The following is a 14628-nucleotide window of genomic DNA, read 5'->3' on the forward strand; positions in this document are numbered from 1 at the left end:
AGTGGGAAGGCATATTTGACTGGCAAGACATCTCAGCCAGAACGCCTTGCGCCCAAGCGCGCTTGACACTGTTCAGTGCAGTGTCAGCAGTTGCAGAGAAGCCTGAAGCTGCAGTGAAGTGCACGCAGCAGTGAAGGGAGTTGAGGGTGCAATCTCGGGCGCCATTCCCCTTGTCGCTCTCTTGCATCTATACTCTTGCTGCCTTGCCATCCTTGCCCCTTTCTCTTCCGGCATCCCGCTTGTCCCTCCTACGCTCATTCACAAGCTCCTTTGCAAGGTCATTGCGTCCAACAGCCGTCTCTCGCCCCTCGGTCCAACTCGTGCCGCCCAACTCGTTCACCAATACCAGTTTGACATCCCAGCGCTCCTGCCCTCGTCCCTTGCGAGGCTCACCATTACCAGGTCCTGCGCATGGATGAACACGACGCCGGAGGAGAGGGCGCAGAAGGACAAGAGGAAGGCGGCAAAGGTGCCGCGGTGCGTGCCAAGAGCAACAAGAACCGCAAAAAGTCAATCTACCAGGCGGCGGCGCCAGCTCCGGAGGGCAATATTGCCACGCTGGAGCATCCGCTTGGCTTGGGCATGCAGCGCTCTGCCAGCCGGAAGCTTTACGCTCCGCCAAGTGTTAAGCCGTTCCTGTGCAAGGTGCCTGGGTGTGGCAAGGGTTACACGACGGCTAGCAACCTGAAGCAGCATGTCCAGAGCAAGCGCGAAACGCCCTCCATCGCGGTCCCAAGCCCAACAAGCGACGCGCCGCCTGCAGCTGCAACAAAGAAGCGCCCCTACTGCCACAGCGACGCGTGCGGCAAGTCATATGTGCGGTGCGCCTGGCTCGTCCTTCTTCCGCTTGACTCAGCTTGACTTTATTGCTTGTGAGCAGCATGCGGGGGCTCAAGAAGCACTCCAAGAACTCCGGGGCTCACGGTTTTGTCGATCTCAAAATGCTTGAGGGCAAGACGCATCCGCCGCCATCTGCGCCAAAGCCGCCCGCGCACTCCAGCAAGAGAGCGCCCCAACTGTGCACAATCCTTTTGGCAATAACAAAGGCCCTTGGCCTTTTCACTACATTGTCAACTCTTGACGCGGGCTTTCCACACGCGAGTGGCTCAAGTGCAACCTTCCCTGTCTGCAGCTCTCTAGCCCTTGCCCTATCTGCATACATGACCCCTGACGCTTTTTACTTGCCGGTCAGTCTTGATGTGGGCTTTCCACGAGTAAGCGGCTCAAGCACAACCTTCTCTGTCCACAACACTCTTGCCCTTCCTCCTCCGGCTGCCTGCACCTTATTTGACCCCTGCTACTTCCTGCCAATAAATGCAGGCTCTCCTCAGAGGCTCAGCAGGTCGCGCCTTGTCCTTCTTGCCTCACAGCTCTCTTCCCCTCCCTACTGCTTCCTCCTGTGCCTTCTACAGTTGTCCTTGCCCACTCAACCTCAACCTCTCTGTTGACTTGTTCCCTGCATTGGCCTGCAACGGCAATGAGTTGGCAGGAGGTCCTTGACTGGCGCAAGCGCAAGGCTGCAGTCTGCGCAAATGAACAGCCAGGCCAGGATTGAGCTGTCAAACTCCTGCAGAGTTGAGCAACATGATCAGCACAGCAGCGCAAAGGTGAGGCGCGCTCTTTCGGCAGCATCTACACACCTTGCCTAGTGTCAGTAAAGCCAACTCCTGTCCTGCAGCACCTTGCAGTGGGGTCCTCTGAAACTTATTTGCACGGCAGATCAGGATTGACCTGAGCAAGCTGCGGCGCTTGTGGTTGCGCTCGGCACGGAATTGTGCAAAGCCGGTGTTGGTGAGAGGGAAGAAACAGTCGAAGCCTTCCCGCCAGTCGTCCTGCCCTGCAGTCTTCGAGCTCAGCGTCATTGTTACAACAGAAATGATGATCAGCAGTACTGCAGGCTGTGAAAAGGAAGAAGTATTAGCGCACGGGCTTGGGTGGTGGCGCTGCGAGGTCGTTGAGCGGATCGAGGACGGGCTGCAGGCGGCGCTTCTTGACAGGCCGTGCCGCACTCGCAGTGTTGCCAATTTCATCCAAGAACAGCAACAAGGATGCGCCTGAGGTTGAGGCGTACGGGTCGGTTGCGAGCAAGGCGGGTGAGGCAGGCGAGGTGGAGGACGCGGACAAGTCGGAGGAGGTAGACGAGGCGGACTGCGAAAGAGCATGAGCTGTAGAGCCAGACAAGAGCACTCAAAACTGACGCACATGCGTTGTTGACGCTTCGAGACGCTTCTTGAGCTTGCTAACACCCTTGACCTTGCCCGAGAGGACGAGCTCTTCGAGGTTTGGCACGAGCGGCTTGCCGTCTTCATCGTACAAGAATGCCTTGACTGCAAAGAAGCCTTTGATGTCAGCGTGTGAGCTGTGCAGCGCGAGCAGAAAGAAGTGCGAGCAAGACAGGACACACAGCTGCGGGTGTGGCGCTGGTCCTTGCCACCTGCAGCCTTGATCTGTGTGCCCTTGCTCGGGTACACGCGCCCGAGCCAGCCCCGCAGCTGCTCCAGCACAATGTAGCGGGCCGTCTTGGTCGTCTCAAGGCTGTTTGGGAAGCCTTCCGGGTCCATTGCCTCGATTGACTCGAGCATCGCCTTGCCGATATTTCCTTCAAGGTCACGGTAGACGCCAAGCTCAACAAGCAGCGCGCCTGTTGCCGCGTGCATCTCAGAGGCGGTGGTGCGGATGAGCTGCTCGCCCTTGCGGATGGTGAAGAGGAGCGGCGTGTTGGGGCGCAGGTCAGCCCACAGCACCTCGCGCGCCGAGACAAGATTTTGGCCGGCACTGCAGATGCTGTGGAAAAGCATGGCGTCAATTTGGTCAATCTTGTCGAGCACCGCTTTGTCAAATGAGGGTCGGATCTTCTTGTGGACCGGAAGCCGGAGATGGTGGGTGCGAGCGTTGCCGACGATCATGATGAGGGCAAGTTCCGGCTTTGGCTCGTCTGGCAGGAGCAGCCTGCTTGATTCAAGCAGCTTGTTGACGTAGTTGGCGTAGGCGGGCGCAGATCGTCGAGGACGTCGGTGTTGCTGCCCAACTCCCAGATATTGGCGACGAAGTAGCGCCAGCCGGCTGCCCCCTGAGCTGCCCACCGCGCACTGAATAAGTTGTTTGGGGCAGGTGCGGCAGCTCCAAGGCGGAAGCAGCGGGCTGCGGCGGTGCCGGCTGGGGCTGGGGCTGCTGAGCGGGCGGCGTTGGCGGCGGCGTTGGCGGCTGCGGCTGCTGCTGCGGTGCAGGCGGACCGGGCTGAGGAGTGTGCGGTGCTGGCAGAGCGGGCTGAGGAGCGTGCGGGTTGGCGACAGGGTAGACAAGCGGGAACTGCAGCGACGCGAAGAAAGAGGCGGACTGCACAGATCCGGGATGGTGCGAGCCGAGAGGGTAGGGCGCGCGTGTCAGAGTGTGCGCGCCAGGCGACATGCTGTGCGGAGGCGCCAAAGAGGGGATGTAGGCAAAGGAGCTGGGCGGGAACTGCGCTGCAGCCAGCGCGCTTGCGACGACCGCGTTGGCATTCGCAAGCGGCGGCAGTGCGGCGAAGGGCATGAGAAGCAATTGTGTTGAGGTGGAGGGGTAGATGGACAATATGTAGGTTGCCCAGTGGTGCGGCTGCGGCTGCAGCGGCTTGCAGCGACGGTCGCAACGGCTGAACCTCAAGGCAACCCAGGAGGGCTGTTGGATGTCCCCCCAGGGTGGGCGATGGTCGAGGCCCCTCGGGCAGGAGCATCAGCCAGATCCTTCTAGCCAACAACGAGGTATGAGAGGGTCTCACATGCACCAGGACGGGGCCTTGACGGCGAGCGAAGCGGGGAGCGGGGCCGGCATGTTGCGCCGCGACAAGAGTGCGCGGAGGGCAACCAGGGCCGCGCAGGCTCTGAGACAAAGAGCTTAAGAGCTCGACAATGAAGAATGGCAGAGAGCTTTTCTGAGAGGGGAGGAGGAGGTGATAGAGAGGCAAGCCGCTGTTGGCCTGGATTCCTGGAAGATGAGCATGACAACCTGCTGGCAATGGCCCCTTCCGGGACGCATGACTTCAGACTGGCACAGCCGGGTGCTCCTCACATAGCCATGGAGAGTGTCCCTGCAGGATTTCAACTTGTTTTTTTTTGCGGCTTAGTCCTCTTGTTGCTGCACAACTCTTTGTTGTCTTCCGCCTTTGACTTGTGCCTCGGTCCACCGATGCTTGCCTCCTGGATTGCAGCAGCCCTGCGGCAGGAATAGCAGAACTTGAAGTCTGTCTGCAAGCACACAGAGGGCAAAGAGAAAACGGCATACGCAGTGCACGGCAGCAGGGAGTGACGGCACAACAAGAACTGAAAGGCACCAGGGCGACAGCACCTACTTGGTGTTCAGGAGCTAGCTCCACACTTCCTGCTCAAGCCGGTGAAGAACAGCGCGGCAGTGGGCCGTCAAGCCATCAAGGTCCGTCCGTGTCAAAGTCTGACCAGCGAGCACAGGGTTGCAGCCGTTTGACAGGACGGAGACCGGCGACAGGCAGGCGGGGAGTGAACAGAGTACAAGGTCAAAGATAACAGGTGCGTAGCGCGGCGAGAACGCAACCGAAAGCCCAATCGAAGCGATCACTGGCCGAGGGGAAGACCGGGACGAGGCAGCCGCCCGCCATAGCGGCCCCGGAGCCGAGGCGGCGAGATCATAACAGCCATGAAGCTGAGCAGTGGAGCAGAGAGCAGACGAAGAGAGCGTGCGGACAGAAGAAGCGGACTCTCGCGGAGGAACACGGTGGCCACGAAGAGAAGGAACGACTCTTGGTGGATTGCCGACCCGATGGGCCAAGTCTGGGAGGAGGGGCATAACAAAGTGTAGAGGAAAGGAGAAAAAGCGTGAAGAGTGTGGTCGGAAGAGGGGATGTTTAGCCCGAGCCGCCCGAGTAGACCTTGCCGAAGACAAGCTCCTGGAGCTTGTCGTACATCGAGAGGACACCAGCACCGGCGACACCACGGAGGACTGCGGGGCAGGCACGCGCGCGGTCAGCAGGGGTGTCCGACAGGAAAGAGACGACGAGGGAGACCCACTGTTGGCACCCGCGCCCTTGAAGAGCGAGCCCATACCCTCGGCGGCAACGATCTTGCGGCCGGCGTCGCTGCACACGGTCGAGGGTAAGCCTCATGTCAAACAACATGAAAGAACGCGTTACGCACAACATCGACGAGTAGTGGACCTTCTCGCCCGAGGTCATCATCATGCGACGACGGATGGTGTCAAGCGGGTACGAGGCAAGGCCGGCACCGGTGGTGACACCCCAGCCGAGGAGGAACGAGGCGAGGAACGAGCCCTGGAGCGGGCCCGACATGACGACGGGCTTGAGCGAGTCGTACATGCCGAAGTAGAGACCACGGTAAACGACGATGCCGACGACCGACGGGACGAAGCCGCGGTAGAGACCGGCAACGCCGTCCGACGCGAGGGTCTTCTTGTAGACGTCGAGGAGACCGTTGAACTGACGCTCTCCGCCGCCCTTGGTCGCCGACTTGTTGTCGGCGGCAAGGCGGGTACGGGCGTAGTCGAGCGAGTAGACGAAGAGGAGCGACGTCGCACCGGCGGCACCACCCGAGGCGAGGTTGCCGGCCATCCACATGCCGTAGCCGTCACGCTTCTGGTCGAACGAGAAGAGAGACTTGTAGTAGTCCTTGAAGGCGAAGTTGAGCGCCTGGGTAGGGAAGTAGCGGATGACGTTGGCAGTGTTGCCGCGCCAGACTGTTTGTACGTTCACGCAGCTCAGTCTCGTGTCCGATTGCGAGCCCGCGCGGGGAGAGTAGACGCACAGGAAACGAGACCCTCGTCGGCGTAGGTGCGGGCGGCGCAGTCGGCGATGCCCTTGTAGGGGGTCGCGAGGCGGCCCGACTTGAGCATCTCACCCTGGTTCTGGACCAAGACTGGTGGGCGCAGGCATGCTGGTCAGCACCGGGGCCGAGAACGAGGTAGGCCGAGCGAGGGGGGCACGCACGCTTGATACGCTCGATGGGGGCGGCAGCCGTCTTGGCGACGGCGGCGCTGTGGACGGGGGGCCCAAGTCAGCCTCTGTGCATCTCGCTGTGCACCTCGCTCGCCCTCTGAGGGGCGACGGGGCGAGAGAGCGCGCGCGAGGCGCCACGTCCTCCCCGACGCTCCCCAGCTCCAACAACAACACCAAATCGAGCCATTCGACGACTCCAGGATAGAGAAAAAGACGCACGACACGCCACCCATCATGAAGTCGGCGAAGAACTCCTGAGGCGTCTTGGAGCGAGCCATAACGACGTTTTCCTGCAGGTGCGAGGGGATGTCAGCGAGTATTCGTGCAAATCGCAGTGGGACAAGTGCGTGGTGCAGCTGTGTGTTGCAGCTACGCACACGGGTTACGGACGGGGCGACTTACGAGCGAGAGCTGGAGAAAGAAGAGAGAGGGCAAAGCGCGGCGCGCGCACCAACCGCCCTCTGCCCGACGGGCGCGCGCGGCCCGGGAGCCCCCGACCCTCCAGCCTGGGCCTCGCCACAGAGACAGCCCGCGGCGCCTAGAGCGCACGTACCAGTCGAGCAATGAAAGTCCTGAGTCTGTTTGGGGCAGAGCCGCGGTCTGTTCCCTCGCTGTCGCCGAGCGAGACGGTAGCGCTAGAAGACAGGGGGATAGTGAGAGTGACTGTAGTACTATTGGTATGGGACGCGAAGCCCTAAGAGCTCTTCGAAGAGTCCCCCGGTCGGAGCCAGTGGGACCGCGACCGGTACGGGAAGGAGAGCTGGACCGACATTCCCAAGACATCCCTGTTGCCGCGAGCAAAGGGCGTACACGCGTGCAGCGAGCCGGGCCAGCGAGTGCTCAGCGGAGCTGCAAAGAGACCTCGAGGCTCACGGGAGCCAAATTGCGCCCAAGCGAGCGTGCGACTCGGAGCGACGAGGGGCGAGCGAAGGTATCTTGGCGGTATCTCGTCCGACCGCCGCTTCCTGGACAGCTCTTTGACAGGGCCAAAGGAGCTTCGAAGGCTTTGTGCTCAACGTCGTTGAGCGCCCCACGCGATGCTTCAGCCTCGCATCGCTCGCAGCGATTCCGCTCCTTCCGCGCGCAATGCCGCCTCGCTCTTGTCGCATCGCAATCAGATACTCAGCGCGCACGAGTTGCACAGCAATAGGAAGACTACCACCGCTCGTACATCCTCCACCTGACCTCAACGCCCCGCTCTCTCGCGCCCGCCTCGACGCGCTCGCGCACGCGGTGCTGGAACTCGCGCCGCGCGGCCGAGTACGACTGCTTCTGCCACAGCTCGAGCACGGCGACGTCTGCTCGTCGTCGAGACGCGGGAGGGAAGCCAGGCGAGGACGAGAGCGAGCGCGAGGGAGGAGGTGGAGAGGGCGACCCGACGGGAGAGGGGACATTGGTCGACACGGCGAGCGATGCGACGCTCGCCGCCGGCGACCCGGGCGGCTCCTCCTCTTCCGGGGGCAGCGCCGCGCGAGCGGGGCCACCCCACCACTCGTCGTCTGCGAGCCACGCCGCGAGCGCGATCGCGTTGAGCTCTGTGCGGACGACGACCTCGCGCACGCCCTCGCGCGGGAGGCGCTCGAGCAGCCGCGCATGGAGGACGACATCGACGGCCTGACTCGCGCCGGGCGGGGCCGTCGCCGCGCAGTCCCACGCGCCGGCGAGGCTCACGCGCGAGACGAGCGCCGTGCGCGCGCTCGCGAGCGTCGCGGCAAAGTGCCGCGCGAGGCGCTGCATCGTCGGCTCGAAGGCGGCGTGCGCGGGGCTGAAGGGCGTCGGCGCCGAGGCGAGGAAGAGCGAGAGCGCGACGGACGACAGGGCGCTGAAGCGCGAGAGGTCGAGCGCCGTGTGCTCGCACTGCGGGAGCTCGACCGCGCGCAAAGACGCGCTGCTCGCGGCCGTGCAAAACTCGAACGCCGTGCACGTGATGCGCCCCGTTGCGACAAACGACTCGAGGCGGCAGTGCGGGGCGCGCTTGCCGCAAAAGAGGTCCCAGTCGTCCTGCTCGAGGAGGAACTGGCCGATGCGGAGCGCGCGCAGCTCGCGCGCCTCGAGGAGCACGAGCGCGAGCGTGTGCGGTGCGCCGGCGCACCGCTCGACGTCGAGGCGCGTGAGGCGCTGCGCCGTCGCCGCGGCCGCGGGCGAGAGGGCGAGCGCGCGGTGCAGGCCGCGGAACGGCAGGCCGTGCCCGTGCGCGCCCGCGCCGAGCCGCACGCTCGTCAGCGCGGGGCACAGCGCAAACACGCTGGCGAGGAGCGCGGCGACGTCGTCGGCGCCGACGTGCGACAAGAGGTCAAAGTCGAGGGCGTGCGCGAGGCGCGCGAGCGAGCGCGGGTGCGTACGCAGCGTCGCGAGGAGCGCCGACGACGGCTCGTCGAGGGGAGACGCGTCGTGCGCGGCTGCGCGCCCGTGCCGCTGGTTGCGCAGGGTGAGTCGCGCGTACAGGGCGGCGCGGGCGAGCGGGAGGAGCGGGTGAGCGACGAGGGCGCACGCGGCGAGCGCGGGCGGCGAGAGGTACGAGAAGACGTGGCAGACGATCTCGGTCGGTAGGGCCGTCAGCGTCGGCAGCGGGGCGCAGGACGCGAGCGGGGGCGTGTGAGGCGGCGTCGGAGGGATGCCGACGGGAGAAACGGAGGCACTGCCCATCGACACGGCTCTGTGGAGGATTCCGCGTCAGCTGCGCCGTGTAGCTGTAGACACTCTCACACACTCACTGCTTGTCCTGTCCGCGCATGGTGCGTGGCTGCAGCGGATTCGGGTCCCCCCACTCGACGAGCCGAGGGCGGCAGACAGCGAGATGCAGGGCACCCGGGGCGGTGCGGACAAGCTCAGGCGAGTACTAGCGTCGTCGAGATGAGTCTGGAGCGTGGCTGGCAGTCCCAGACGCGGAAGAAGCGGGAAGCGGCGGAGGGCGAGAGCGAGACGGAGAAAGGGACGCTCCCTCGCACCTCGCTCCACCTCCTGCTCGGCTGGATAGACGCCAGACACGCTCAGAGTAGCTCACGAGAGACTGCAGAGCGACCCGCCGTCTCGCCCGCTGCGTCTGTGCCGTGTCTGCTTGCTCTCCGTCGCGTGAGGACGCGCTCGCGCATCTCGCTCTCCCCGCGTGCGTGCAGCTCGAGACTCGCACAGCACTGTCCAGGCTGACTTTTGGAACCTGCAGCGGACCGGCACAGCCCAACGAGCAGAGGGCGGCAAAGTTGCGATGCGTCCTGCGCATCCTCGCCACCTCGCACACGCGCGCCAACCGCGCGGCCTGCGACGAGCCAGCGTGCGAGCACCAGCGCTGTTGCCAGGCGATGCTCGGCCACTGTCTGGTGCCGTCCCACGAGCAGCCGTCGCGTCTACCTCGTCCTCGTCCCCTTGTTCGTCGCATCGCCGCGACGCCCACGCCCTCGCCGCGCGCGTAAACTTTGACCGCACTCCGCCACCACCACCTCTGGCACCTTCTGCGCACGCGGCCGCGCCACCGTCCCGAGCACCACCACAGGGCCAGAAGTCGCGCTCGCCGTCCTTCTCCGATTCGGATCCGCTCCCCGCCGACGACCTCCTGTCCGACTTTACCGCCTTTCTCCAGCAGTCGCTCGCGGAGGACTATGCCAACGCGCGCCACCCAAAGTGGGACGAGCGCGGACTCGAGTTGTACGACTCGGAACCCGTCCTCCCCGAGGCGCTCGGAGGAGCCGCGGCGGCCGGGACCGCGCCGAGAGAGGGCGAGACGGTCGTCGGCGACGAGGGCAGAGTGTGGGAGAACGAGGAAGAATGGGTCGAGCTGCTAAGGCGGCAGGCGGAGGAGGAAGTACGGGAAGAAGAGGCGGCAGCGGAGGATGCACCGCTCGACGAGCGGATACGCGCAGAGGAGGCCCTCGCAGCGGCGGAATCGGCTGCACCGAGTCCACTCCCGCTCGCTGTCGATGCGCCATTAGCTGCACCGCCTCCACCCCGACCACGACGCGTCGAAGGCCCGCTCCGCCTCGAGCGCGTTCCTCCCTTCGACCCAACCCTCATCCAGCCGTACCTCCCTCCCGCCCCGCCCGCCGACCCCTCTCATCTCGAGCGGTTCCACGCCCCGCTCTCGTCGCGGCACGACTGGCGCCTCTCGTCCCCGCTGCGGCGCTACCTCCGCTCGACGCCCCCGCCGCTCTACTCGCGCACCGAGACCGACACGCGTCCGCTCGGGCACAACCGCCTCGTCGGCGTCGGCGTCGGGGCGGCGCGCATCGCGCGCGTGGTGCAGACCCAGGGGGAGGAGAAGTGGGGGTGGAAGGTCCGCGTGCCAGAGTCGGAGCGCGGCGCATGGAACGACGCGGACCGGTATTGCAAGCGGTGCGTCTTGACGTCTCTCACTTTCCTTTCTCGCGCGATGTTGCAACTGACAGGACGATTCGACGAGACAGGATGGACCGCCTCCTCGACCTGTCGCGCAAGGCCGACGAGACGCTCTACCGCGCCTCGCTCGCGCGGTCCGGCACGCCCGCCGAGCGCGAGCTCAAGGGCCTCACGCTCATGCGCGCGCTCGGGACGTGGCTCACCGACTCGAGCCGCGTCGACAAGCTCAAGCAGGAGGGAGGCGAGTCGGCGGAGGACAAGTCGCGCAAGAGGGAAGGCGGATCGGCGGCGGCGACGGGCGGGCAGCGCGCTGTTGCAGCGTTTGAGGCCGAGGACGGGAGATTGCTCACGCCCGAGAAGGGCTGGAAGTGGACGTGCGTCTCGACACCTCACCCTTGGACCTTCTCAAGCTGACATTGTCCGTCTCGCACAGACCGGGGTCCATCCTACGCATCACGCGCCCAGCTACGCACAGCGGGAGCAAGAACGGGCCGCAGCCTCCGCCGGGCGCGGCGGGCGACGACCAGTGGCACGTCCAGGGCACGCTGCTCGAGGTGCGCGACGAGCAGCTCATCGTCGCGTTCGAAGAGGGCGACATGTGGTCCATGGGAGACGACGAAGCTTACCAGTGCGTGCACCGCGTGCTCCGTGTCGTTCCTTCGGAAGGCGGCTGACGCCGCCCTCGCAGGATCGACATCGGCCTCGACCTCTCATCCTACGACCTCCAGTCCGCCGCCCTCTCGAACTTCTACCTCGACCCGGCGCGGCAGCGCACGCACAATGCGACGCAGGTCCTTGCGCTGCAGCACGCGTACGGTGCGAGCGGCACGGTCGCGAGTTTGCGCGAGTGGACGCTCCAGGGGACCGAGCTGCGCGAGCTCGTCGTGCCCGCTTCGGCGCCGTCCTCTTCCACCGGCACGACGGATCTGTCGGAGCGTCCGAATGCGCGCAGCGCCGATCCTACGCTTGGAACGAGTGCGGCAAAGCCGGCCGCGACCGAGACGCGTTCAGACGTCCTGCGGGACAACCAGCTCATCAACTCGTGGATCGAGCGGTACCAGCGCGACGACCCGATTGTGCTACCCGGCGACCCCGACCTCGGACTGAATGAGAGCCAGACCAAGGCTATCGCGATGGCCCTCGGGGAGAAGCTCAGCCTGATCCAAGGGGTGCGTCCGAGCGAATCTCACCTTTGCCAGCTCCCGTACTCACTGCGGCCGTGATCTGACCTCGGTCTTGCTTCTACGCACAGCCACCGGGCACGGGCAAGTCGCAGACGATCGTCTCGCTCATTGCGCTCTTGAAGCTGCATTTCCGTGTCCCGTCGCCCATCCTCCTCGCGGCCCCGACGCACGTATCGGTCGACCACCTCGTCCTTCTCCTCGTACGCGCGGGGCTCAATCCGCTCCGCTGCGGCAAGGCGAGCAAGGTCACGCCCGAGGCGCAGCCGTGGACGATCGAGCGCAGGCAGGAGCAGCACCCGCTGTGGGACCGGCTGGAGCAGGCGCGGGAGGAGAGCGAGGGGTACCGGGTCGCGCTGCAGGAGCACCGCGAGGCGCGAAGGGATGCACCGAGTGGCGGCGGGCAGGAGGCAGAGGAGAAAGACCGTGCGTACAGGTTCATACCGCTTCTACGGAGCACCGTGGCTGACTGGCTCCTGTGCATCTTGCGTTTACAGTCGAGCTCGAGGGCAAGTACCGCAAGGCGTGGCGCAAGTTCATCATGCTCGAGCACAAGCTGTATTCGAGTTTGCTTGCGACGGCCGATGTCTTCTGCGCGACGGCGCTTGGGTCGGGCGCGAGCAAGGTACTCAACGTGCGTACATGTCTTCTGCTGAGCTGGCGTGAGCTTTCTTTGACGCGCGCGACGCCCCGCAGATGGTCGACTTCCCCATCGTCCTGCTCGACGAGGCCGCCATGTGCACTGAGGTGCGTTCTCTTCGTCTCCTCCGCAGAATAAACTCGCGTTGATCTAGCACGTTGCGCAGCCCGTCTCGCTCATCCCGCTGATGAAGGGCGCGCGTCACGCCACCTTGATCGGTGACCACAAGCAGTTGCCGGCAGTTGTTACGGTACTTGACCACGCCCTCCTTCCATCGCCACCCTGGCTCACCCCTTTGCTCTCACAGTCACAAGAAGCCAAGGACGAGCGTCTGCACATCAGCTTGTTTGAGCGCTTGCTGATTTCGGGCAGTGAGCCTTCCATCCTTGCAACTGCCACCCGAGTCCCTCTGACGCCGACTTTCGCAGAGGTCAAGTCGACGCTTCTCGACACGCAGTACCGTATGCGCCCCTCGATCTCATCCTTCCCGAATTCGAGCTTTTACCATGGCGCGCTGCGCGATGCACCGGCCGTCTCTTCGCGCCCACCCCCGCTCCAGTCGCGCTTCTTTGGCCCTTTAACCAGCGGATCGTCTTCCACGCCCGAGCCCGTCGCATTCGTCTCGCACACAGGGCGCGAGTCGCCCCACCGCCAGTCGCTCCTGAATCGCGCCGAGTCGCACCTCCTCATCTCGCTCGTCGGCGACCTCCTCTCGCGCAACCCGTCGCTCGCCGCGCGCGACATCGGCATCATCTCGCCGTACTACGCGCAGACGCGGCTGCTCGTCAACACGTTCTCGAGCGGGTACGCCGCGTCGGTCCTGCGCGCGTCGCTCGGCGCGCGGCGCGCGGCCGAGGCGAGCGAGGTCGAGGTCAACACGGTCGACGGCTTCCAGGGCCGCGAGAAGCGCGTCGTCCTCCTCTCGACCGTGCGCTCCAACGAGCGCGGCCAGATCGGGTTCCTCACGGACCAGAGGCGCCTCAACGTGGCGCTCACGCGCGCGAGGGACGCCCTCATCGTCGTCGGCAACGAGCAGACGCTCCGCCGGGCGGAGGCCGCCTCGGCGAGTGGCTTGGTGTGGAGAGGAGCGCCACCCGGTGCGGATCCTGACGCGGACGCCGGCGTGTGGAAGAGATTCCTCGACTGGTGCGCCGAGCGCGGGCTCGTGCGACAGTGGGACGGCGACGATACGGCGTAGACACGAGACGACGCAGTTACCGATAGACACCTGTTGTAGCTATCTCCTCCCTCGCAACTCGCAGGCATCGCTTCGCGCGGGATCGTTCGAGTTTGGCCGCGCCTCGGATTACGCGACGGGTGGTGGGAGAGGACCCTAGAGTACAAACAGGTTGGGGGACACACACACACACACACACACAGTCACACACATTCACGACAGAACCTCATAGGGGTAGTACGCGAAACCAGCTACACAGCTGCACGATCCGGCTCCCTCCGGCGGGAGAGGGGCCAGGTGTGCTTTTACGCCACGCCCAGAGAGATTGCGAGTCATGTCCGTACACGCGCGTCTCGGGATTGGCGAGGGAAGCGCGACCCGCTGGAAAAGGCGCAGGCTTTCTTCGAGGGTGTAGTTTTTTTTGCCGGTCCGTTGACGGCGGACGACGAGATTGGAGGGTGCTTGGGACGGGACGATGGTGCAAAGAGACGAGGCGGGTATGCGAGGTGGTAAAGCGTCGAGGCGGGGCGAGAATATGTCGAGAGCGGGGGAGGCGAGGCGAGCGAGAGGCGAGACGGGAGGCGGGAGAAGCGGGGGCGTTGTGTTGTCGATTGGTGAGATTTTCGGAGAAGGCGAGAGAGAGAGAAGGCGAGAGAGAGGCGAGGGAGGCGAGGGACGGTAGTAGGGGTTCAAGGCGAGGCGGACAAGCGGTGCGTCGGGGCGACGGAGCTCATGCCTCACCGGCGGCGCCCTCGGCCTGCTGCTGCTGCTGCTGCGCCGCGGCAGCCTGCTCCTCCTGGACGCTCTGCACCCGGCGCTCCTTCTCCGACTCGAGCTGGTTGTACAGGAGGAAGAGGGCCTTCTCGTTGTTCCTGCGCAAGGAGACAGCCACCGTTGTCAGCATACTTTCGCACGTCCGGGCGGGTGGAGCGAGGGGGAGAGAAGACGCACTCGGGCAGGCCCGAGATGACAAACATGCGCTCGCCCGTCTCGTCGTGCGCCGTCTTGGCGATGCTGATGCGCGAGCCCGAGAGGCGGCGGATCTCGTTGATCTTGGTCCCGCCACGGCCGATGATGCAGCCACTGTGTGCTCGGCACCGAATCAGCAGACACTCGAGATCATAGAAGCCCAGAGAAAGGCAGGGACGTACACCATGTCGCTCGGGATGCTGATCTTCTGCTCGCGCCAGTTGGGGTCGCTCTCGTTGCCGACGACCGTGCCCGCGAGGCTCTGCGCCGCGCCCGCCGGTGCGCCGGGCGCGCCAGGCGCGCCCTGCCGCCTCTGCCCCTGGGCGCCGCCGAGCGCGCCGCCGTTGGGCCGGAGCGCGCCGCCGCCGTAGAC

At 64.9% G+C, this 14628-nt stretch overlaps 5 protein-coding genes across 5 annotated transcripts; 1 reads left to right on the plus strand and 4 right to left on the minus strand.

The window, feature by feature from the left end:
* Positions 1-1917: 1917 nt before the first annotated feature.
* Positions 1918-3531, minus strand: JCM10292_002453 (uncharacterized protein; the record flags this gene model as incomplete). The annotated part of the gene is made up of 4 exons (XM_076652400.1): positions 1918-2148; positions 2203-2327; positions 2405-3020; positions 3091-3531. The coding sequence occupies 4 exons, from the start codon at positions 3529-3531 to the stop codon at positions 1918-1920; spliced, it is 1413 nt and encodes a 470-aa protein (XP_076502066.1).
* Positions 3532-4855: 1324 nt separating this feature from the next.
* On the minus strand, positions 4856-6237 carry JCM10292_002454 (uncharacterized protein; the record flags this gene model as incomplete). The annotated part of the gene is made up of 6 exons (XM_076652401.1): positions 4856-4950; positions 5019-5086; positions 5145-5700; positions 5769-5879; positions 5951-5997; positions 6179-6237. The coding sequence occupies 6 exons, from the start codon at positions 6235-6237 to the stop codon at positions 4856-4858; spliced, it is 936 nt and encodes a 311-aa protein (XP_076502067.1).
* Positions 6238-7114: 877 nt separating this feature from the next.
* On the minus strand, positions 7115-8693 carry JCM10292_002455 (F-box protein; the record flags this gene model as incomplete). The annotated part of the gene is made up of 2 exons (XM_076652402.1): positions 7115-8615; positions 8674-8693. The coding sequence occupies 2 exons, from the start codon at positions 8691-8693 to the stop codon at positions 7115-7117; spliced, it is 1521 nt and encodes a 506-aa protein (XP_076502068.1).
* A 471-nt stretch (positions 8694-9164) lies between these two features.
* On the plus strand, positions 9165-13307 carry JCM10292_002456 (uncharacterized protein; the record flags this gene model as incomplete). The annotated part of the gene is made up of 10 exons (XM_076652403.1): positions 9165-10285; positions 10357-10662; positions 10722-10916; positions 10977-11457; positions 11541-11895; positions 11967-12103; positions 12166-12216; positions 12276-12359; positions 12417-12480; positions 12538-13307. The coding sequence occupies 10 exons, from the start codon at positions 9165-9167 to the stop codon at positions 13305-13307; spliced, it is 3564 nt and encodes a 1187-aa protein (XP_076502069.1).
* A 709-nt stretch (positions 13308-14016) lies between these two features.
* Positions 14017-14628, minus strand: JCM10292_002457 (uncharacterized protein; the record flags this gene model as incomplete). The annotated part of the gene is made up of 3 exons (XM_076652404.1): positions 14017-14158; positions 14238-14369; positions 14438-14628. Coding segments are annotated over 3 exons (465 nt in total), but the record flags the coding sequence as incomplete, so codon positions are not given.

Source organism: Rhodotorula paludigena (genome assembly GCF_050403205.1).
Source record: "Rhodotorula paludigena JCM10292 DNA, Rt_paludigena_JCM10292v1_ctg74, whole genome shotgun sequence".
In the NCBI taxonomy this organism is placed as follows: domain Eukaryota; kingdom Fungi; phylum Basidiomycota; class Microbotryomycetes; order Sporidiobolales; family Sporidiobolaceae; genus Rhodotorula; species Rhodotorula paludigena.